This window comes from Diabrotica virgifera, chromosome 5, assembly GCF_917563875.1.
Source record: "Diabrotica virgifera virgifera chromosome 5, PGI_DIABVI_V3a".
NCBI lineage: Eukaryota > Metazoa > Arthropoda > Insecta > Coleoptera > Chrysomelidae > Diabrotica > Diabrotica virgifera.
In genome coordinates, this window is record NC_065447.1 from 144,271,394 (window position 1) to 144,297,678 (window position 26,285).

General features: G+C 32.6%; 1 protein-coding gene across 7 annotated transcripts in view; it reads left to right on the forward strand.

The window, feature by feature from the left end:
- LOC114331795 (cytohesin-1) overlaps nucleotides 1-26,055 on the forward strand; it is a 304,207-nt gene extending 278,152 nt beyond the window's left edge. For all 7 annotated transcript variants that reach the window (XM_028281457.2, XM_050650398.1, XM_050650399.1 and 4 more), the window contains 2 exons: nucleotides 3,318-3,585; nucleotides 9,796-26,055. In XM_028281457.2, coding sequence (XP_028137258.1) covers nucleotides 3,318-3,585; nucleotides 9,796-10,287 — 760 coding nt within the window. In that variant the 3' untranslated portion in view covers nucleotides 10,288-26,055. The remainder of the gene's footprint in view (nucleotides 1-3,317; nucleotides 3,586-9,795) is intronic.
- Nucleotides 26,056-26,285: the final 230 nt, after the last annotated feature.

A 26,285-nucleotide genomic window follows, 5' to 3' on the forward strand; every position in this document is an offset into this window, starting at 1 on the left:
ATGTTTTTGTACTTGTCATTCCCTCCACTTTCCAACGAGCCTTCTTACGCCACGATCTGACCAGCAGTCGCGCCTCCACCTCAAAAAGCTTCAAAAACGAGCAGAATGGACCTTGGATTTTTTTTTAAATTTCCCCAGGATCTGGAGAAAAATTGATTTTCTATCTTATCAAACAGATATGCTCTTATGGAAGGCGCTGTTGCCAGATGTTGTAAATGCGCAGTTTCTCAGGAGATCTATGGAAATTTTATTTTTGTGGTCCCATTCCCGCATAGCCCTTTTAAGCCGGATATATGTTAAGACGGGGCATGCAATAGAAAGCGCACGTCCCCGCACCCCTTTGTATGATAAACTAGCCAATGCTTTTCATATCAGACGATTCCTCAACGTGCCCCGTAAGACAGCCGTGTCGTCCACGACCCGTCCTAATATAAATCCGACTTTACTAGGTTACAATTACTAGGTAATAGGTTACAATTTTTACTTTTTATTGCAAATCTCATTAACACAATTAGCTTCGGTAGTTCCGCATAATTTTGGTTATAGAAATACTAGATATTGAATTGAAAATGCCTTTAATACACCAAATTGGTCCGTTATAATCGAAAGAATGAAAGACATGAATATACCAAAATATCTAACATATTGTGTGACTATCTACAGTTGAGTCCCAGAATCTTTACCCGTGCGTCATCACTTTTCAATTTCAATTTCCGACTTATCATCGACTTATTTCGTATGCTTTAAGTGATGACGCACGGGTAAAGATTCAGGGACTCGACTGTATCAAACAGAAAAATAAAAGTAACCAGTAAAAAATGGTTGGATACAACATCGGAAGTTCCTCAGGGATCGGTGTTGGGACAGATACTGTGGAACATCATGTACGATGGGGTATTGAAGTTTAAGTTTGAGAACGGGGTGAAAATAGTCGCTTTTACGAATGATATAGCCATCATAATGGAAGATAATACAAATTGGGGGATCATAGAAAAGGGAAACAATGCTCTGAACAAAGTATCCATATGGGTTAAAAAAATAAGTTGGTATCAGCGGCGGAGAAGACAGAGGTGGTCATACTAAAAGTAAAAAGAAAGAGGGACTTTTATGAAGTTCCACTTAGAAGAGGTTGAAATTATACCGAAAAGATAAGTGAGGTATATGGTGTTCAACTCGATGACTGATTTATTTTCACAAAACATATAGAGAGAGAGAGCTGAAGGGAAGACCGCCGCTTTAGCAAAGGTAATTCTAAATGTAGGGGGCCTAGTTCATACAAAAGGAAGATGTATTTAGAGATCGTACCCTCTTAATGCGGTCCCAATCTGGAAGGAAGTATTTATTAAAGAAAAAAAGTATGTGGGAATGATGGTAAAGGCGCAAAGGAAACCACTAAGAATGGTAAGCGCATATAGGACAACCTTCAACCATTGCTGTACTCAGGTAATAGAAGAAGTTATCTTGTACCAATTCATTTAATGGTAAAGGATGAATATGTATAATAAGAGAAAGGGGATATAAAGAAGATCAGGGAATTTTTATTTCAAACAATTTTTGATGAGGCATGGGTCTTTTAGGACCTCTACTTATAAAATTAGACGACCTATGCGAAATTTGTGGGGTGGAAGATGACGCAGATCATTGCGTTTTTGCATGCAGTCAATTCAGTCTGGAAAGGGAAGAGCTGATAAAAAAAATAGAAAGGATCACACCATAAAACATAAAGAAATCGATAGTTAGCAAATAACATATTAACATAACGGTAAAGACTATTACGGAGAAAGAATATGAGAGGATGTTACAACATGGACAAAACTAAAAGAATAAAAATAACTAAAGAAATAGGGCAGGGACAAAAACGAGATACTCAGAAATTACACTCGATAAGAGTAGTGCCTAGTATACTCCAGCTAGGAGATAGAGGTGTTTAGTGGGTAAGGTTCCGGTTTTGCGTACCTGAAGTTCCGCACTACCCTAGAGCGAAAGAAAAAGCGCAGTATAAAATGCATACAGTTTATCTATATACTACGCTCAGCGGGTGCAAACCTTGATGTAGGAATGGGACAATTGAGATGTCGTTTCTGGAGGGGTGAGCTGGAGGCACTGCCCTACTGCGGGCCATGGATGAGACTCAATTAAACCTATGTTTATCTTCGACGAAACCCTACAAAATCGAAACAAGACATCATAGGGAGTCAAACGTGGGAAATGCACTACACGTGGCAAATGCATCTACACCGATGGCTCCAAAACGGAAGAAGGCTCAGGATGCGGAATATACTCCAGATCACTGAACCTTAGTATAAAATCGGGTATGGGCAAATATTCCAGCGTAGTTCAGACTTAACTGACTGGTATCTCCATAGTCGCAAAAGAGATAACCCGGAAAGGTATAGCCGGCAAAACCATAATAATCTGCACAGACAACAGACAAGCGCTACTAACCCTGAACAGACCACGTGTCATATCAGGGCTAGTAATGGAGTGTCATGAATCACTAGCCCAAGCTTCGGATGGTAACAACATCATCCTGAGGTGGGTTAAAGGACACAACGGAAATAAAGGCAACCGCATTGCTGACCAGCTAGCAAGGAAGGCAGCAGGCCTAAGACTGTTAGGACCTGGTGATTTTTTTGGCTGGTCAACTGCAACAATCGCGGAAATTGTCAAATGTCACTCCCACACGCAAACCGTGAAAAGATGGGAAGAAGGGCCAGGATGAAGACTTGCCAAGGTAACACTAAGGAATCTTGGGAAGTCAGCATCAGAAAAATACAGACAATAATTAGGAATAACCTACGCTTGACAGTTGGTTTTTTAACTGGCCATTGTCAACTAAGAAAACACCTCCACACACTGGGGCTAGTAGACACGCCTCTATGCAGGAGGTGTGAACGAGATGACGAAACTGTCGAGCATGTCCTATGTGAATGTCCTGAGTTATCGTCAATACGACAGTATGCGTACGGCGAGCCTTGGCCTACACCTGCCGACATAGGGCAGATGTCACCTGGTGATTTGTCCGCCTTCCTGGAAATGGCAGGATGGATAATGAACTAAGGACGACAACCCCTTGGGAGGATGTACAATTGCACAATGAGTCAATTGTGGCCTAAGTGCTGTGATACATATACAGTCTAGTGCTTTAAATTGAAAACGAACAAGATCAAGTCAGTGGATGAATGGGTAGAGCGGTGAGAGGTAAAGACTCACAAGAGTTTAAGGTTAAGAGCATCGGAAATAGTAGTAGTAAGATTATTAAAGTAATAATATAATGTAATCCAAGTGATAAATCCATATTTTTATTTTTCTTGTAGACAATTTTTGTGGAGTTTTCGTCTACCAGGTGAAGCTCAAAAGATCGACCGGATGATGGAATGTTTCGCTAAACGTTACTGTGAATGTCAAGGCGAAAATAACATTTTCGAAAATTCAGATACCTGTTACGTCCTTTCATTCGCCATTATAATGCTCAATACGAGTTTGCACAATCCTAGCGTTAAGGAAAAACCCAGCATAGAACAATTTATTAATATGAATAGGGGCATTAATCAAGGGCAAGATTTGCCCAGAGAATTGTTAGTGGTAAGTAAACATTTTTATATTTTGTTATAATCTGTAGGAAAAACTCATTACAATGTCTTCTAAAATATTTTCTATGTTTTAAAGGAAAATACAGCAAGTTTTACATATGTACCTAGCCATTTTTCTTTGATACATAGTTTCATTTTAGCACATCATCGAATTTAATCTTTATGTTTATCTACGTCACTGGATTTTTTAGAGTCGCATTTTTTAATTGGTTAGGTCAGTTTATCGTTTCATTTTAAAATTATAATTTTGCAATTAAACTATTACTTAGAAAAATATTCAGGAGAGGAGTTAGGCACGGATGTATTATGTCTCCATTACTATTCAATGTATATAGTGAATTCATTTTTGAAGAAGATTTACTATCTGAAATGTAGGATTAATAATTAACATATGATCTATTAACAACATTATGCAGATGACACTGTGATTAAGGCAAGCTCTGCTGAACAGCTCCAACTACTACTAAAAAATAAGCCAAGCAGTTTCTGTGGAAAATATGGACTTAAAATGAATATAAAAAATATACTAGATTTGTTGTAAAAGATATATTTTAAAATACCCTAAATAAGGGTCACCTTAAGACAAAACGTTTTCGGATTAAGAAATCCATCATCAGTGTTCTAAAAGCCCTAAAATTAAGTATAACCTAATTAATTGAGAAAAAGTTAAAAAGTTGACAGAGGTTTTAAAAAACAAGAGATCATACTTACAAAAAATAGCATGCCTGAGCCACCAAAATGTGTCGAGTTTTACCCAACTGTATAACTCAAAACTTGGAATAAAAACAGTAATAAAATCTTCTGTCATTGTAGAAATTGTTTGTCCACAAAAAATAGTTGACTTAAAATTTTCATGCCAAGGTGACTGACTATATTCCTTGGAAATAAAAAAAATTATTAAACGTGAATGTCCATCAGCTAGCTACAAAATCCATAAATTTTTATTTATTGTAATTTAGAATCTGATTCAGCGAAGTTATAAGTAAATAGTTTGAGTGAAAGGTACATGGGAGATAAGTTACTCTCTAATAGTTAAAATACTTTATACTTTATAGTTTAGCATATCCGTCTATCAGACCACCTAAATGTTTTCTTGAAATTCAAGAATTTCATCTACTCAGGTGATTTGAAACTGTCAAATCCGGAGAAAATAATTAACTGTTCTGATTGTTCATTGAGATGATCTTTTAATTCACCGAAGTAGTTACTCGCAGTTTTCTCATCTGCTCAGTAGCTGAATCATCATGTAGTATTATTAATGTATTCATATAGTGCATTGCATACCATTCTTAATATTTTTTTATTTTGCATTGTACTCTGTCTTATACTTTTGATATTTGACGGTTTGGATCACTTTATAATCGGTTGCGTTCAAACTAGTTTTAAAGTGCATTTCTACAAGAGCAACTTTTTTATATACCTACTTATTTTTTATCTGTTTTCTAGAAATACTAGATTTTGGTCATGATCACCAATTCATTTATATTAGGTAAAGACAATTAAGATTTAATTACGATTCACAGACCACTTCCATCTGCTTATGTACCGGGTGTCCCAATACGAATGGCTCTCGGCCATATCTCGGGAACCGTTTATGGTAGAGCTTTCAAATAAAAAATTTTATAACAAAAGTTGCCTCAGGAAAAGCCTGGAAATTATTTTCATAATTGTGGGACCACCGCTAGAGGGCGTAATTGAATATCAAAAATTAAAAAATCTAAATTTTACAAAATTTTCCTAATGAAGGGGCATTAGAAATCCGATTGTCGTATTCTTCATAAAATTCTACGCATATTTGATTTTACAAGTTTAGGTCTACCTTTGGAAATAAGAGCTGGGGGTGAGTGGGACCCTTGTTATGAAAAACTGGCTGTGAGTCCGGTTCTGCTTAATCAAATTTTGCAAACTTGGTCTTGTTGAAGACAGATCTTTTTCTTCAATGTAAAAGTTATGATTTCGAACCAACTTACTGAGTAATATGCCAGCTAGAACGCGTTATTTAATTTTTTTAAGAAATCTAGTGTTCCTTGGAAAATATTAAATGCAAATCTGCATTTTTAATACCATATTACAAAATTAAACAAAATTAGCAACAGAATAGCGAAAACCGCATGTTAATACCTTTTTTCTATCTCGAGATATCTTACAAAACGTGTAAATTTAAAAACATAACTGTTACTGTCACCGGTAAACGAAATTCATTAAAAGTAGTGTGCTATGGAAACATTTTCCAGCTGTCAACGTATATTAGGTCTTTTCAACGCTTCTCATTTGTTTCGAGCCTCGTTCATATCTCGTATATTAATATTATACACGGATTATACGGCATATGACAGAGGTTCGAAACAAATGAGAAGCGTTGAAAAGCCCTATTACAAAGAAATAAAAACAACTATTTAGTGATGACATAAACGTTCAAATTTTTGCCCATCATTTTCGTTGCAAACATTTACTCTTTCAAGAGTAGATTGAACAGCAGTCGCAATTTCTGCTCTCGATATGCTTTGAATGGCGTTTAGTATTCTCTGGATAATGTATTCTAGAGTAGTGTATGATGGGCAACAATTTGAATATTTAGGTCGTCACTAAGTAGTTCTTTTTGTTCTGTGTTATATTTAATTTTAATAGTATTGTTTCTCTTTATATTGTTGTTTTAATTAATTATATTTTTATACGTTGACATCTGGAAAATGTTATTTGGTTTTTTTCCACAGCACACTACTTTTCATTAACTTAGTTTACCGGTGATAGTAACAGTTATGTATTAAATTTACACGTTTCTCGAGATATCTTGAGATAGAAAAAAGATATCGACATGCGGTTTTCGCTATTCTATTGCTAATTTAATCTAATTTTATAAAGTATGATTAAAAATACATACTTGTATTTAATATTTTCCAAAAAAAACTAGATTTCTGAAAAAAATTAAATAACGCCTCCCATCTGGCTTATTACTTATTAGGATGGTTCAAAACTATCACGCTTACATTGAAGAAAAAGATCTGTCTTCAACAAGACCCAGTTTTCAAAATTTTATTTAGCAGAACCGGACTTACAGCCATTTTTTCATAACAAGGTTCCCACTCACCCCCACCACTTATTTGCAAAGGTAGAGTTAAATTTGTTAAATCAAATATGCGCAGAATTTGATGAAGAATACAATAATCGAATTTCCAGTGCCCCTTCATTAGGAAAATTTTGTAAAATTTAGATTTTTTTATTTTTGATATTCAATTACGCCCTCTAGCGGTGGACCCACAATTATAAAAATAATTTCCAGGCTTTTCCTGAGGCAACTTTTGTTATAAAATTTTTTATTTCAAAGCTCTACTATAAACGGTTCCTGAGATATGGCCGAGAGTCATTCTTATTGGGACACCCGGTACATTTTCAACCTCTTGGTTTCTTCAAAACTGCCTGTAGTATGCTCTGAATCGGAATCAAATCCTTCTAGTTCTGCCGACTATGCCAATTATAATAAAATAATTAACAAGTTTATAATAATATAATTAACAAGTATGCCAATTATAATAATAACATCTAATAAAAGATAGGCGAAACCCAAGAGACTACTTCTAATTAAATTAATATTTAAAAATAAAAATCTAAAAGATTTCTTAGGTCGGAAAATAAATTCTCACTTATACCTATACCCTATCCTTCTATAATTTGCAAAGAAAAAGGGCGATGAATGCATGAACATGGGGGCTCTATAATACGCATCCCACAACACAGTAGGTCCCCCATGTCTAGACATTCATCGCCCTTTTTCCTTGCAAATTATAGAAGGATAGGGTATAGGTATAACTGAGAATTTGTTTTCCGACCTAAGAAATCTTTTAGATTTTTATTCTTAAATATTAATTAATTTATTTAGAAATGGAGTCTCTTGGGTTTCGCCTATCTTTTATTAGATGTCGCTACTGTGTCTACTTGTTAATTATTTTATTATAATTGGCATACACGGCAGAAGGATTTAATTCAATACAGAGCACACTACAGGTTGCTCTGATGAAACCAAGAGGTTGAAATGAACATAAGCAGATGGTAGTGATCTCTGAATCGTAATTAAATATTAACTTCTCTTTTTAAATTTATGTGGAAGTCTTCTAGGCATTTTTGTTCCAATTCTGTCAGTTTTTTTGTGTTGTGGTCGTTGTGGAATGCCTTTTTCTAAAACAAATTGATGTATTTATTTTTGTATTCATGTTAGTATGTCAATTAACAAGTTTTTGAAAGGTTTTAAACATTATGGGCAAGAAACTATGTTATACCAACGTTTATCGAAGCAAGAAATCAGCTGCATACAATGTAGTATGGTATAACTAGACCCAAACCCAGACATCCAAAGTGAAAGTTATCCTTCAACACCAAATTGTTCTATATGGTCCACATATTGTTCAGTAAAATGTCACACCATTTTGAGCGTCGGGTTTGGGGGGTGGTGGGGGAGAAGTCGGTAAATTAAGATTTTTTTACGTTTTTCGTCAATATTTCCAAAACTATGCAGTTTAGCGTGAACAATGTCTATACAAAAATGTTCTACGTTAAATTTTAAACAAAAAAGGTCCTATGCATAATCCTTCTAAAAGGAACGGTGCCAAAGTTACGGAGGTGGTATAGTATAATTGGTCCAAGAAAAGGCCTAACCCGTCATCCAAAATAAAAGTTTTCCTCCAACACCAAATTGTTCTATATCGTCCACATATTGTTCAGTAAAAAGTTACACCATTTTGAGCGGCGAGTTTGAGGTGAGGTGGAGGGGAGAAGTCGGCAAATTAGTAGTTTTTTACGTTTTTCGTCAATATTTCTAAACCTAAGCGGTTTAGCGTGAACAATATTCTATACAAAAATGTTCTACATTAAATTTGAAACGAAAAATTTTACTATTGGAAAGATATTCATGCGATACTTTCCATAAAAAGTTCAGATTAGGTTTCTCCGTACCAGAGATTTATATGGCCTAGGCCTGTAGAAGCCTCTTGGTGAGGTTGTCGTTCCTTCAAGGGCTTATCAGTAACTTACCACCGGCCAATGAAATAGCAAAATATATTCAGAAAACAAAATCCTGTTAAAAGAATTAGTTTCTTCCGTAATAATGTTATAATTTGTTCAAACAGTTTAAAAAATATGGAAAACCTTCACTTTAAACTCTCCGTAACTCCAAACCGTTGATTTTAGAACAAATATGAATAGGATCTTTTTCGTTTCAAATTTAGTGTAGAACATTATTGTATAGAATATTTTTCACGCTAAACCTCGTAGGGCCGGTTTCACCAACGACAAATAGTAGTTTATTCTATGATTAAAGTTATTCTACCAATAAACTGACATTTCTCCATTTTACTAACGTCAAATTAAGACTTATTTTATTTATTTATCAAAAAAATACTTACTCTTCGCGTAAATGGGCAATTTTAATCTGGCTGTAAATATTTAGAAAAATGTAATTTCGCCAGTTTAACTTTAAATTACCAAAATTATATTGAAACAAAACATAAACTTAAACGTCTAATAAATTTTATTCGACGAATAGCTATTCATTGTTGTTGTTGGTGAAACCGGACCTTAGGTTTAGAAATATTGACGAAAAATTAAAAAAACTACTAATTTACCGACTTTTCCCCTCCCCTCATCCCCAAACCCGACGCTCAAAATAGTGTAACTTTTTACTGGACAATATGTGGACCATATAGAACAATTTGGTGTTGGAGGAAAACTTTAATTTAGTATGACGGGGTTGGGCCTTTTTTTGGACCAATTATAATATACTACCTCCGTAACTTTCGAACCGTGAATTTTAGAAGGATTATGCATAGGACCTTTTTTGTTTAAAATTGAATGTAGAACATTTTTGTATAGAACATTTTTCACGCTAAACCGCATAGTAGTTTTAGAAATATTGACGAAAAACGTAAAAAACTCGTAGTTTACCGACTTTTCCCCCACCTATCCCCCAAACCCGACGCTCAAAATGGTGTGACTTATTACTGAACAATATGTGGACCATATAGAACAATTTGGTGTTGAATGATAACTTTCACTTTGGATGTCTGGGTTGTGCCGTTTTTTGGATCAACTGTATCATACTAATGTTTTACAATTTTATTTATTTTCTTTCTTGATGTTTCACCCATGCCATCTTCAAAGTGGAGTAGACATTGTTGTATATCAAAATATAATATTTTATTTTCTTTTGTAGAGTCTTTATGACAGCATCAAAGCCGAACCTTTCAAGATTCCAGAGGATGATGGTAACGACTTAATGCATACCTTCTTCAATCCAGACAAAGAAGGCTGGCTATGGAAACAGGGTGGCCGTTACAAGAGCTGGAAACGTCGTTGGTTTATATTAAACGACAACTGCCTGTATTATTTCGAATACACCACTGACAAAGAACCACGCGGCATTATTCCCTTAGAAAACATTTCGATACGTGAGTGTTACGATAGACAAAAACAGTTTTGTTTCGAATTGTACGCCAGTGGGGGAGCGGAGTTTATCAAAGCGTGTAAGACGGACTCCGAGGGTAAAGTTGTAGAGGGAAAACACACTGTATATAGAATGTCAGCTAGTAGTGAAGAGGAACGAAGAGAGTGGATGCACAGATTAACTCAAAGCATTAGTCACAACCCGTTTTACGATATGCTGGCTCATCGGAAACGGAAAGCTCAACTTTATTCGAAGAACTGAGTTACCGCATGGTCCATTATTTCTATTACTTGTAAAGCCATACCTGTGTGTGAAATTACTTTATTGACAGCTGTCATTTATAAGCTGCTAGGTGTCACATATGTTATTTGTAATCTGTACAAAAATATGTCGGGTTTTAATTTGTTATTTTTTATTTATTTATTTATGTAAATGCAATCCATTGCATTTATACATTTACAACAATTATATTTTTGTGATTTGAATTACTTATTAGTCATTGTTATTCAGGAAAAATATTTTTAGTGATAAGCCAAAACGCTATTTTCAGATATAGCATCACTAGGTATATACGTTTTCTATTTTAAAATAACTGGCATTTTAGTTGTCATTGCGATCGCATTTTGATGCGCAATAATTATACGATGCATATTGCAGTAAACAAAAGTTGATTTTTAAGAAAGTGGATAACTATTTATACAGTTTTAATACTTATACTCAAATATATCGTGGGCGTAATGAGAAAATCCACTAATTCCATTTTTTTTTTCCAATTTTGACATTTTAATACCATTAAATCCACAAACATCAATATATTAACAGGAAAAACCGTATATCTCCACATTCGTCATCCACCGTGCTTAAATCGATACATTCAATGACAAAGAAAATCAACTAACTCCATATTTTTCTAAGTTTTCATGAATAATGTTTTTCCAAATATTTTTATGTACAGCTGGTTCCAAAAAAAACTGATACGACTCTTAAAGCGTATTTTGTAGAAAATTGAGCAGTGTACTTTCTTCTTCTTCTTCTGTTTGTTTTTGGTCTCGCTGCAAGGCAATTACCAGCACGATTTATAGGCGGTCTTGATGTAGTCTGGCTCTAAGCCATATCAAAATCGCTGACTATCTTCTTGTAAAAAGCTCTTGATGAGGTGGGCTATAATGAATATGAGTTTAATTATATTTAATTTATTATATTTTGAAGGATAAATACTTATTATTTACACACTGTCACTGTCACTGCCAAACCTTAAAATTTGTCAGATAACTTCAACCTCAAAAAATGGCTGTTTGTTTGTTTATTTGATTATTTGCCAGTCATAATAAATATAATATAATGTCAGACCAATCATACACTGCTCAAAATGATCAAATCTTACTAAGAGTCGTATCAGTTTTTTTAGGAACCAGCTGTACATGTATGTGCACACCACCTGTGGTTAACATCCCTCAAAATCATATCCAGGTACCAAAACTTGAATAGCCAGTGTACCCGATTTTTAAGAGGTAAGCCATAAGGTATATTAATGTTTAAATGCGTTTTTCTCAAAACTTCACTTTTGTGAATTAATGGATTTTCCCAGTACGTAATATTGTTTATTACAAAAATTTAACAGTTTTTAAACAAATTGTTCCAGTATGCTCCAGTAAGAACATATAGTCAACTATCATTTAAACATTTAGTTTTGAGAGAGTGCGATCGAATGGCAATTACAGCGATGCTGTTTATCGCTGAAACGAAATATTGCTCCTTTCACCAAAATATATATTTCTATTTAATTGTATATTTAAATTGTTTATTAATTAAAAATACAGTTGAAAGTGTCCTAAAAATACACCATACGTTTTATGCATTTTGATTTCAGTTACTTTATACAAAGTTATTTGCTAAAAAAAGACGAAGACTATGTTACGTTTTTGGTTTACTTATTTCTAGTTTAAAATTTAAACTTTAAATCTATAATGCTAGTCAAAAGCCCCCTCCCCCCACGTATCTTTTGAACGGTTATAATTATAGTGAAATTTGGACGGAGCAAATAAACGGACGTAAGCTTCTCAAATAGTCATAACAAGTGACGTAATAGTGACAGATGACGCTTTGACCGATAATTTTAAATGGGATCCTAGACAAGTGATATCTTATCAAGTTTAAAAAGTATTGAAAATACCTATTCAATCATACTAATTTTGTTTGGGTTTAAGTTGATTTTGATGAATAAATTAAATAAATATTAAATTGTAGTTTCGCATTTAATTTATAAAAATTCAAACAGCCGCCTCTGGTTACTTGTCAAAAAAGTTGACGTTGACGTCAAACCAACTAGGGAACTGAAAAAGGTCAACCTTTTTGACAAGTAACCATAGGCGGACGTTTGCATTTTTATTAATTAAATGCGAAACTACAATTTTAAATTTATTTAATTTATTTAATTTATTCATCAAAATTAACCCACACACAATTAGTATATTGAATAGGTATTTTCAATACCTTTCAAACGACATATCACTTGCCATGAGGTCCCATTTAAAATTATCGGTCAAAGTGGGTCTGTAAGTTCTGTTACTATTGGCGATGTTAAGTCACAATGACGACCTCTCGTGGATTTCGGCGGAACTAAAATTGAGGGCATTTTTCTTTTTATTGGCCTGCTATAATGAGGGTTTTTAATGTCAAATCGTTGTCACTATTTTCGAAAATCAATATAATTAATAAATTTTAATACAAAAGATTTAATTAAAAGCTTACAAACCTTTTTTCTAAAGTGTTCTTATGTGTGTGTTGTGTTACAGAATATTTGGTGTAAATTTAGGATGAACACGGTCTTTTGATTCTACTGATGCTGATAGATTAATCGATGAGACTACTAACTTTTCCATTTTATTGATTTTCTAAAATACTGACAACGATTTTACATTAAAACCCCCATTATAGCAGGCGAATAAAAAGAAAAACCCTCAATTTTAGTTCCGCCGAAATCCACGAGAGGTCGTCATTGTGACTTAACATCGCCATTTCGTCACTTGTTCTGACTATTTGAGAAGCTTACGTCCGTTTATTTCCACCCTCCAAATTTCACTATAAGTATAACCGTTCAAAAGATACAAAGGGGAGGGGCTTTTGACTAGCACTGTATATTTAATAACATGGTATTATTGGTATTATTTTAAGTTTTTGTTCAATATTATATAGACTTGGTTTTAAACTTCACAAAACATTGCCATATGTAGTGTAAGTACAACGTAGTGTAAAGTACACCCCAATAACAGGGTAAAAATGAGGGCTCGCGCATTTGGAAATTATTTGGACATGTTTTTTAAAACGTTTTGCACTTGGCTATTTAAGCAAAAATTTGACCGTTGTATTGTTGCGGTTTTGACTAAGACGTCCATCAGAAAATATATTATAGTCTAGTTATTTGTGGAGAAATTTTGTTTAAAATGTAATCTATAAATACATGGAACGATTCGTGGGAACAATTATATCCCTAAATATGACTAACTTATGTTATCATATTGTTCTTTTACCGATCTTGTAAAAGTGTTCCTTTTTGGTATACAAAATCTCCAATGTAATAAGTTTTATTTTGGATCGAAATACAAATTTAAAACGTTCGGTGCCCATCTTGAACAAGCGCCACTTGGCTGGTACCACGTACTTAAATCGTTCGTTTAGTAACTACTGACGACACTCATGCGTCGTCGGTACGCCCTTTGTACCAAAAAACTTTGGTTTTGTGCGGTCCGTCCGTCCATCCGAAGATTAATGTAGCAAAAACTGCAAAATATACAGAAAAACTGACGAAAAACAGCGAATTCAGATTCAGTACCAAAAGTTATGTGGAGGAAAATTATGAAACCAGAAGTACTACAAAAAACTAAAAAAAAAGTACTCAAATACTCACAGTTTTCTGTATGATATTCGCTATTATAAACAATCTTACGTCAAGATGCGGTATTCAGGTTGGTTAACTCTGTCCGCAAAGGTTCTAATTTTATCCAGGACGTCCTGTTTTGTCTTTATTTTTATGTAAAGATAATTTACATAAATATAAAAACGAAATATCTGAAAATGCGTCCTAAATGATGTGCAATATTTTACTTTAGGTGGCGAAATTAAGAACTTTTGTCAAGTAGGTCTATACCTATCTACTTTATATTCAATCTACAAACTGCTGTAAGAATTTGTCAGTTATGAATAGAAACAAATGGTTTATGTGTTTTGTATATATTATGTAATATGTAACTGATTCTTTCGCCACGAAGCTGGGTTTCTAATAACCTAGAAACAGTTATAAATATACAGTGATGAGCGCTTTAATAACCGGCAAAATAACATAAGAGATGGAAAACATATAAAGTTGTGAGATACAGGGGCGGCCCGTCGGGGGCATCGCTTCTCGGCCTCTGGCTAAGATCAAGTGTACGGGCATCTGTAAAATACCTAGGAATGTATCTGGATAAAAAAATGACATGGAAAAACCACATAGATTATTTAATCAAGAAAACTGAAAAAGGAATTAACATCTTACGGTCAGTGTGTGGAACAAAATGGGGATCAGATCCAAACGTAGCAATCCTTTTGTACAAATCCTACATTAGGTCAATACTGGATTATGGTAGTTTCTTCTATGACCAAGCTTCCAAAAGTCAACTAGAAAAAATAGATCACGTAGTAAATAAGTGTCTAAGGCTATGCCTAGGGGCTTTAAAAAGTACACCAATTGATTGCTTATTTGCCGAAGTAGCAGAAACTCCACTAAAATATCGCCGAAAGATTTTAGCTTCCAATTTTATAGCTAAATTAAGTTCTAAAAATAGCAACTTAGTCCAAAAAATCAATATACTGTTTACATCGGATCTTACCCATAGTTATTGGAAGTTGAAAAAAAGTTTAACTATTACTGAGTCATATTATGTAATAAATAACGTAATAGAAGAAATATACTCTTCAGATATAGATCCATTATATAGCATAAATATTTATAACATCCATCCAATTAACTGTGTTTTTCTCCAAGACTATTCAAAATTTCACCCAAGGATTAGACAATACATATTTGAGGAGGATTTAGAAAAGTATCTTCCCAGATGTCAATATATATTCACGGATGCATCAAAGAACAACAAGAAAGTAGGTTGCGCTATATTTGATCCACATAAAAATCATAAAAAATCCTTTAAATTAAATGAAAAGCTTACAATATATACTGCAGAATTAATAGCCATATTAGAAGCTCTCCTGTATATAAGTAATATGAAAATTACAGCAGAATCATTTGCAATTTGTTCTGATAGTAAAAGTGCTATTATGAAAATAAAAAATATCCACCAAGTCAGTAGTAATTATATTTTGACTACTATAATTATTAAACTTCAAGAATTACAAACAAAAAAAATCAATGTATCATTAGTTTGGATTAAAGGACATTGTGGAATAAAAGAGAATGAAGAAGTGGACGAAGATGCTAAGAAAGGAAGTAGAACTGGAGAGCTTTTAAGTTATAAATGTCCCCACAGTGAAATTGCCTGCCACGTAAAACCCATAATACTAGCCGAATGGAGAGAAATGTATAGTAACAGTCCAAAGGGAAAATTTTATAAAAACATAGTTACCAAGCCTCCTGGCCAGTCTTGGTTCTCAAGACTGTCGGGAAGCAAGCGGTTTTTCTCTGTTTTGTGCAGGTTAAGGTTCAACCATGTTTTAACTCCCCAGTACAAATATAAAATAAAATTGAGTGATTCTCCTAATTGTTCATGTGGAGAAGAAGGTACAGCGGAGCACATGATCCTAGGCTGTTCTAGAATAATAAACGAGGTTAAATTATTAAATGAAGAAATGGCCAAAATACCCAAAATCACCAGACCATATAACCTAACTCAACTATTAAGAGCAGAAGATTTCAATGTTTATCAAATTTTGTACAAACATATTTTATGTATTAGATTAAGTTTATAACCTATGTTTTTTTTTCCTTTCGTGTTAAGCCCTACGCCTATCCGAGGTCCACCTGTCTCGTCTAAATGCTCTGATCGACCCCTGAGCGTCAAATTGTGTCCTAGTCTAATATCCCAAATTATATTGAAAAAGACAATGAAAAATAAAAAAATATATCAAAAAAAATATATATATAAAAAAAAATAAAAAAAAAATAAATAAATAAAAAAAAAAAATACATAAAAAAATGATAAAAAAAAATCAAAATGAAAAGAAATAATTCCAAATAAAAACAAAAATCGTTGAAAATTAGATATAGGTATATAAAATAGTTCTTTGTAAAATTGGAGCAGGATTGTGATTGGATACATACCTGAACAAATCAGTAGAAAGCAGGAAGCACTCCTTTGGAGCTTCCGCATAAATAATACAAATAATCCCAAAAAGGTAAGATGGCGAATGGACATTGACTCCGAAGCCAATAATGCTCAAACACACACACACACACCATACCTACAATAAAATAGCAAAAATTATCCAAATTATTTTTAAAAATATCCAAAAAATTTTCTCCGTAGTTATAATTATTGTACGCTCCTTGTAGTACTGTGTAAGATTCTATATTCTTCCTTGGTCAGGCACTTGAAAACGTAGCCTGAAATAGAACGACGCCAACACTGAATTGACGTGCGATCTCTCTCTGTTTACGCGAACTAAAGGCCTGCTGCAGGTCTGCTGGCCACGATTTTGAAAGGGCGGATAGGCACAGAGTCTTATAGCCGGACCTACAAAATTTTATCAGTTGCTTCTCTTGTGTCTTGTGAAACTGTTTTAAATAAGTGTTTTTTGATTTTGGCTGTTATTAGTAGGTTAAGTATTCAATAAAACTAGGTAGGACAACTTAAATTTGTTTATGAAAACTGAATAATAAACAGGTAAATTTGAGATCGGTCTATTGAAGGGCATTTTAATTTTATATTAATTTAGTAATAATTCACTAACGACAAATAAATCTGTGAATAGTTATTTGTCAGTCGTCCATTATATTTTTATTGTGTTTCAATACAATTTGGATAATTTAAAGTTAAACTGACGAATTGTGTTATTAGATTATATAGATAATTAAAAATTTAAAGCGAGGTTAATTGTTAACTTATCAATTTATTCGAAGAGTAAATTATTATTTGATACATAAATAAAATAAGTAATATTTGACGTTGTTGAAACGTAGGTGTGTTAGTTTTATTGGTGGAAAAACTTTAGTCATCGAATATGAATATTTTAAACGATGTAATATGCAGTTTGATCGAGACGCCTTTTTCAAGGCACCAAAATCAAGAAAGATCAGAAATTATTTCAATGGGCCGGCCTTTACCAAATTTAACAATTTTATCCACAGATAAGACAAAAGACAATCGACCATTTTCGAGATCATTTAAAACAATATGGTATGAAAATCATATAAATGGATAAGCGGAAGTTATTTTAAAAATTCACTTTTCTGTTGGCTTTGTCTGTTGCTCTCAAATTTGAAGCAAAATATTTGGGTGAGTCAGGGATATTCAGATTTGTAAAATTTATTAGCTAGTGTAAAAAAACATGAATCTTCGAAAGAACATTTAAACAATTGCTTAGGTTTAAAACGGTTAGAGAAAAATAAACAAACTATTGACAGTGCTTTAGCTGGACATATTTCTCTATCTAATAAGATATATAATGAAGAAGTTGAAAAAGATTGAAGAAGTTGAAGAAATTCAAGATTGAGAAGGGGTGTTCACGGGTTTGTCAAAAACAATACAAAATGATTTAATAGATTGTCTTGCCGATTACGTAAAAAATGAAATTTCAACAGAAATTAATGAAAGTCAATTTTTTTCTATACTAGCGGACGATACTGCTGATATAACCGAAAAATCACAGTGTACTATAACAATCCGTTTTGTTAACAAAGTTGGTCAGGTAACAGAAAGATTTTTAGGGTTTTTTGATGTTAGCGAGAATAGATCTGCAGACGCTCTATATAGTTTAATTTCAAACGTGCTTGAGCCATATGATTACAAAAATAAATTAATTGCTCAATTTTACGATGGTGCAAGTGTAATGGCTGGCTCTTTAAACGGATTACAATCAAAAATTAAAGTAGATGCTCCAAAAGCAATTTTTACACATCGTTGCGCTCATAGATTACATTTAGTATTGCAAGACGGCTCAAAAGTTATTACAAATTGTAGGATATTTTTTGTCGCCTACCCGTCGCCTACCCGCATACTGAGGTCACGAGCCGCCACTGGTGAGATAAAAAGAGATGAAACTAGTAGAGATAAATTTAGCGATATAAACCTATAAATTGACATGATATTGATTGTTTCCCGCCGTTAGACGTATTATAGGAGTATGTCAACTAAAACTGTCACTGTCACAATGGTAGTTGCCAAACTCGTCCGATACGGCTGAAGGTGGGAAACAATCAATATTATGTCAATTTATACGTTTCTGTTGCTAAATTTCTCACCTCTACTAGGTTCATATCTTTTTATCTCACAACCTTATATATTTTCCATCTTTTGCGTTATTTTGCCGGTTATTAGCGCGCTCATCACTGTATTGAAATATTTATATTTATAAAATTTACTTTTCTGATTTACACCATAAAATTTGTGTTTATTATATAAAAATATTGTTAAAAAATACTTCCTTATCCCAGTTATAACAAATATATGATTCAATCGATTGCAGATATCTGCCAAATATTCGTAGAAAATAGTTAATGTCTAGTTGCACCAACATATAAACGATTGATTTGGATTGCCCCTTTATTTTAAAATATAATTGTCAAAAAACTGTCAAATTAAAAATAGAAATTTTAACGATTCTCCCAAAACATATTAAATTTTAACCTTTTTCGAAAGAAAAGTGTTCTGTTATTATATTTGATGGTAAAAAATTTAATATTTTTCGGGAGAATCGTTAAAACTTCTGTTTTTAATTGACAGTTTTTTGACAATTATTATATTTTTAAATAAACAGGCAATCCAAATAAAACAGAATGTGTGTGTACTTTGTACGCACGTAAGAAATTATACTTCTATTATATGATTTCAACGAAATTAATATACTTTAAACAGTTTATTTATATTTTATTTAAATATTAAACTAATTTTAATACTTACTACTTTTCAAATTTTTTTATTAAAACAGTACCAAAAATTAAAAAATAAAAGAATAAAACACACACAAACATTGAAAAATGCCACAAATGATTTCTGAACAATAATTGTCGGAAATTTTTTTAACTAAATACGTATTTTCTGAAAAAAAATATATAATAAATATACTTACAATCATAAAATGTATAAAAAAAATAAAAAAATAAAAGTTTCTATTGGGGTTCGAACCCGCTTATGTTTGCGCAGTTAGTATTGGAATTCATTCATCTTACACTTTTACCCACGGAGACACATGTATTATGTGGGAAGATCGACGAACTAAACGGTTTAAACTTTTGATAGTTCTGAATTTACCCAAATTATTTTGATTTTTGTAGAATATTGAAATATTAAAATACAACAAAACAGAGAGTAAGAAAATAATATATTAGGTGAATATTGACAGAAATTTTGATGGTAATCAAATTATGTAAATCAAGGCATTACATACTATTTTGGTAGGTTCATTTTAAATTTTCCAAATAGGTCGGTACCTATTTAATTTTTTATTAGGATACTGAAACATTTACAATTATTACGTACCTGTCTCAATCAATTATTACGTAAACATTTGTTTATCCATAATCTCCAACAATTATTGACAGATGATTTTAACACTCGATAAGATCCCGTATAAAGTTTGAGCGACTAATACCATACTGTCGGTGTGCGCATGCGCCCAGGAAAATAAAAATTCGCCCTCGTGCCTAAAGAAGTATAACTTCCAAAATCAATCGTTTATTTGTTGGTGCAACTAGACGTACGCAATTTCTGGTGAATTATTTCTTGAAATATTTTTATTGTAATAAATACATGTTGGTTTAAATTGAAAATAACCTAAATAGTCTAATTCATTTAAATAATGTTTTTTATTAGTAGAATTTTTATTTTAGTTTTTAGTGTATATTTTGGAACCTTCAACTGTATATCACTTATATGTGTTATATAACTTTAATTTTACATGACACATGCTTTAATGGTAATGTCAGCTGTCAAAAGTGAACGGCAACTTTGTGATCCCAAGCAACTACATCTTTCGATTTGTAAGCAACATCTCCGTTGCTTAACTATGACGCTCTCTTACGATGTAAAGATAAGTACAATTATATTAAAAACTTATATTACCAGAAGTGTGACATAGCTGTAACTTCTCTTTCGTGCAGCTTATGTTTGTCTTTTTCTCATATACCTAAGATGTTATATATTACAATTTAATATGATAAAAATTTCATTTTTGTCGGAGTTCATATAATTTTAGTTATCTCTTGTGGGTGGACGAGTGGTTTATTAAAGAGTGGCATTAGTGGTATAGTCCGTTCGCTAAACTCAGACAAAACTGGCTAGTGATTTTAGTAAGTAATTTTGACAATTTTGGTAAAATTGGCAAAAAATAATTACTAAATAAAAATGTATAAACATTCTCAATTTCTTTGCAACACGAAAATGCAGCAGCTGCATAATACTATGGTCAAATCTGATAGTGCAGGAAGAGTCTATACCGGTTTCGGGGGTTGTTTCCCCCTCATCAGTAGTCCCATATCCTCTTCTCTCAGATTCTTCCACGTACCACACTTTGGGCCTTTCCGAATCTTTGGTTACACCTCCTGAGATTTTCAAAATTTATAAATCGTACAGGATGCCGAGGAAATTAAGATGAGAGAATTTTAAATAATTCACAACTCATCTGCTCAGCGTGGTAAAAGCTATAACAAGAAAGATTCCTTAATACTCAAACAAAAGAGTAAATGAATTAAAAATGTATAAACATTCTCAATTTCTTTACAACACGAAAATGCAGCAGCTGCATAATACTATGGTCAAATCTGAGAGTGCAGGAAGAGTCTATACCGGTTTCGGGTGTTGTTTACCCCTCATCAGTAGTCCCATATCCTCCTCTCTCAGATTCTTCCACGAACCACATTATGGGCCTTTCTGAATTGCAAAGAAATAAATGTCACGGATGAACTAAGGCCAATCTAGCGAAAAACAAAGTAGGTTATCAATCGAAGTAGCACAGAAAACGACAATAAATATCGTCTCCATACCACCAGATTGACAACAGGTGGAATACTTTCTTTGGTTACACCTCCTGAGATTTTCAAAATTTATAAATCATACAGGATGCCGAGGAAATTAAGATGAGAGAATTTTAAATAATTCACAATTCATCTGCTCAGCGTGGTAAAAGCTCCAACAAGAAAGATTCCTTAAGGGGCTATCCTAATGTAAAAGTATGAAATTCATATACTTTTTTTGGGAATTTCTAAAATAAAAAGTACTGTACCAATTGTTTTGAAAATTTGCATGAGCATTTATTATAAAAAGAAGTACATGTAAAACAATTTTCATAAAAAAATATTAAAAATTAAACGATTTATGCGCCATCTAATGGCACCGTGAAAATAAAAACATGGCTCCACTGCTGCAGTGATTGAGACTAATAGAGATCCTGAAACATAAAATTTCAAAGTGATTATTGAAATATAAGTTATTTCCTATACCATCAACTAGGATTTTTGAAAAATATTAAAATTTGGAAAAATGACGAAGTGTTGAATTTTTTTTTAAATTAGCTAAAACATTTTCAGTTTAAAAAACCGCCAAATCGACATTTTTTATCCGATCAAAAAACCCCTAGTTGATGGTATAGAAAATAACTTATATTTCAATAATAACTTTGAAATTTTATGTTTCAGGATCTCTATTAGTCCCAATCACTGCAGCAGTGAAGCTATGTTTTTATTTTCACGGCGTCAGTAGATGGCGCATAATTCGTTTCCTTTTCAATATTTTTTTTATCAAAATTGTTTTACATGTACTTCTTTTTATAATAAATACTCATGCAAATTTTCAAAACAATTAGTACAGTACTTTTTATTTTAGAAATACCCAAAAAAGTATATGAATTTCGTACTTTTACACTAGGATAGCCCCTTAGTACTCAAATTAAAGAGTAAATGAATTAAAAATGTATAAACATTCTCAATTTCTTTGCAACACGAAATTGCAGCAGCTGCATAATACTATGGTAAAATCTGAGAGTGCAAGAAGAGTCTATACCGGTTTCGGGGGTTGTTTCCCCTCATCATTAGTCCCATATCCTCCTCTCTCAGATTCTTCCACGTACCACACTTTGGGCCTTTCCGAATTGCAAAGAAATAAATGTCACGGATGAACTAGGGATAATTAATAATTACTAAATAGTTAGTAATTTTGCCAATTTTTGCAAAATTGGCAAAAAACAAAAAAAATTACCGACTAAAATCTCTAGCCACTTGTGTCGTGAGTTTAGCGAACCGACTATATTTAGGATTTTTCAATTGTAAATAGAGAAGAACAATTTTTACTGTGTCTTTGTTAAATGTGAAACTCGATCGTCATATTTAAATTGCTTTATTCCTCTATTTCTCTTCTAAACTTAAGAGGGTAATTGTCAATAGCTTTCAAGGTTAAGAGAGAGTAATTGTCAACAGCTATACTAAAATCACAATAAAGATGCACTAGAAATAAACACACCAAGACACGTTGAATGTTACGAGGAGCACTCCCGAATCATGATTTACAATATATAAACTTTGTAAATCATGATTTGGGATTTATACAATGTATATACATGATAAATCATGATTTGGGAGTGCTCCTCGTAACATTCAACGTGTCTTGGTGTGTTTATTTCTAGTGCATCTTTATTGTGATTGTAGTATAGGATTAAAATTCCAAGAAATGAACAGACACGAGACACATACCTTTTTCAACAAAGACTAGGATAACCACTTCCTTACATTATTTTGGTGTCTAGGATCTTAACGGAGTAAAATTTTGGCCTTTGGTATTCTTGATTCTAGCATTTAACCAGGGGCCTTTTCCTATTAACTCTTAATTGCTGTTCTAGCTAAAATAAAAGGGATTTTAAAAATAAAATATAGAAATACAGATAATTTTTGACTTTAAAACATGTAAATTTTTATTTATTAAAAAAAGTTTTATTATACCATTCCATCAACTACCTAACTTAATAATGGTTCAGAAATGTCTTTCAGTCTTATTGATTTTCAGATTGCTGTTATTGATCACAAAATTTCTATCATCTGGGAGGGTTGACATGGAGGGGATATGACATGTCGACAGTGCTTCTCATGGTGGCATAATTTGTAAGCCTTCCCCCACGGGCGATAAATTTAGTTCGTTTTGTTCACTACATTTTCGTACCTGAGTAATGAAATCCATCTCTTCTTTTCATCCAGATCCTGTAGAAACACAAAGAATCTAAATATCTAATAATTGTAGTGTTTACAATCCGTGGCAAAGCACATTACCATTTTTATTATACAAAATGTAATGGTTCACAAAAGTTCCTAACCTTTGCTTGGTGAATATCGCTAAAAAACTATATTTCTTATCTTAAGAACACTATACTTGAGCAGAAAAAGCAGCAGAGGAAGCAAAATTTCAACTTCATAGGAATTAAAAAGGTTTGAGTTTATGCAAATCATGGCTTTTCAACCTTTGTTTACAAAGCGATAATAACAATATGACAATCGTGACGTCACACTTCGGCTGTCGAGTGTCAGCCTTAAAATCTCTTCGTATTTTTCTATTTATGTTTTGAAGCTATTGTGGCATTTTTGCAATTAACTATGGGAAATAAGCCACAATTTTACTAAAAAAAATATTTTATTAACGTTTCAACAACCGTCAATTTTGACAACGGCATCCGATTTAGACGTTGAAACGAAAAAAAGCGGCGGACTACCCCAGCTAATTGAAATAATATTTGAAAATATTACCTCAATCATCCAAGATAACCATCGCTACACCCTCAGCTTAGCTCAGTCTCTCAGATGTGTGTTCGTCTTGTCCTAATCTTAGAAATGAACTATGAAAGTTTGGAATGAAAGCAAACAAAACAATATTTTTAACTAATCATGTTTATTGTTCATAAAGATATAGTAAAAATATGAGTTATTAAGTGCATTAACAAATATATTCAAATTCTTGCCAAAAACTAACAATTTGTAGATTATACTTATGCATGGCTTGCGGTACTGGTTCGATGGTAACTTCTTGATGTCGAATGGTACTGCTGTTGACTTCTTGTAGACCTGGGCAGATGTTCGGCCCTACGCCCTTGCAGTTGAAGATGGTAGTTGTTGCAGTCTAGATGTCCTGGTTTTCATTTTTGTCAGCCTTAGTTCCATCACCGGTGAGGATGCTGGTGTCTCCCGTAGGGAGAAAAGTGATTTATTCCCAAAAACTAGAAGAGTAATGCATGTATAAGTTTTGACATCAAGAAGAAAAGGTACCCTTTGCCAAAATGTATTCAAACAGTAGCAGATAGCAAGGGATAAATTAAATGGAATTAAGATGAGGAGTATAGTTAAAATTTTGATTACTAAACATGCCTATATGTAAATTAAAAAGATATATTTAAAACTAAAATATCAGAAACCATGCTTTTAGATGGGAGGTTAGGTTAGATATAAAAATTTTTAGAAAAAGCCGTTAGATGTAGAAATGTTATTACAAGAAAAAATAATTAGAATACACAACTCACCCCAGGAGAATATTAAGTCTGGAAATAGATAGCTATTATCAGCTCTGTAATTGCCTTTTATTAGTTTACCACCACTATTTTGAGAATTGAAATGACAGCGTGAACGTAGGAAGTTAGGCATGTTCCGTATTAAAACAGATACTCACAGAGTAAGAATATACGGGGTACGTTCAGTATGATGATTTAGATTTTAGATGAAAAGAGATATATTAAATAGAAGATAATAAAAGAGGGGGCCAACGAGTTTTTAACGAAGAAAACAGGTAAAACAAATAGAAGAAAATTATTACTAACGAAATATTAAAGAAAATAAAGTAAAATATTTATTTAAAAATAAAATACCAAAGATGTGACGTTTTTAACGTCACAACGTCGAAACGTTAATAAAATCATTTTTTTAGTAAAATTGTGGCTTATTTCCCATTAAAAATAGTTAAGTATTTTTCTATATTTAAACTATTATATTATATTATGTCAGACATTTTCTACTATAAATTTCTATTAATGTATTGATACATTAGTACAAAATTAATAGTAAAATTTTAGGTAATCTCTTGGTTTTGTAAATCACACATAAAGCATACACATAAGATCGTCCCCCGCTACGTCAAAGTGTACCACGTGACCTATAATCATAGTTAAAGGTCCCATCGGATAATCTTCAGTCCGAATTCTTTAGATTTGCAGTTAAATTTCTATCAATGAAAAATCAATCAGCCAAGTGTACTTTTTTTCCGTTTCCTAATGAAGAAGAAAAAACTTGTGAAAAACTTGCATTTAATTGTTGAATAATTTAGTATTTTGTTAAAAAATTAAAAAACTGCCAAACCTGCAGATATTTCGCAAAATGTGTTCATGGAAAATTTTTTGTTATTTCTTAGTTAAATTATATGCCACATAAAATCACAGAAATCTGACTGATAATATAAATTGGTAATCCTAAACTGAAACTCTAGCAAATATGTGACTTGTCCACCATTGTGTAAATAAACTGTTCCTTCCTATAATATCATATAAATATATTATGTATTAAATAAAAGTTGCTTGTGATCGGTCTGTGTAGATATTAATGATGTTACCATCGAAATACATGGTTTCGAAGAAAGGTTGATAATTAGATAAACATGTAAATAATGTTAACTACGAGATGCAACGAATATTGTTATGTTGTTTGGGACTTGTATACAATATTAAGCATTTCTCGTTATTGAGAAAGTGTATATTTAAAGTATTCTAAATGTAGAAAAGAACCCGTTTTGTATAATGGCAAATATTAAAAGGTGTATATGTTTTTGAAAATCATTTATATAATAAATTTTTTGATCAAAATTAAGTTTTAAAATTTTTTGCGATCACGTACCTAATGCTCGAAGAGTTAGCAATGTTAGAAAACAGTTAATATTAACAACATTATTCGTTAACGAGTGTGTTTTGTAATGTTACATTCGTTTCACGACTTTAGGCGTTGGTCTGAATTGTTTATCCGTTTACAGTGTATGTCCTGCGAGACACATTATCAAACGAAATACAGTAATAATTGTTAACTCGGCGATTAACGT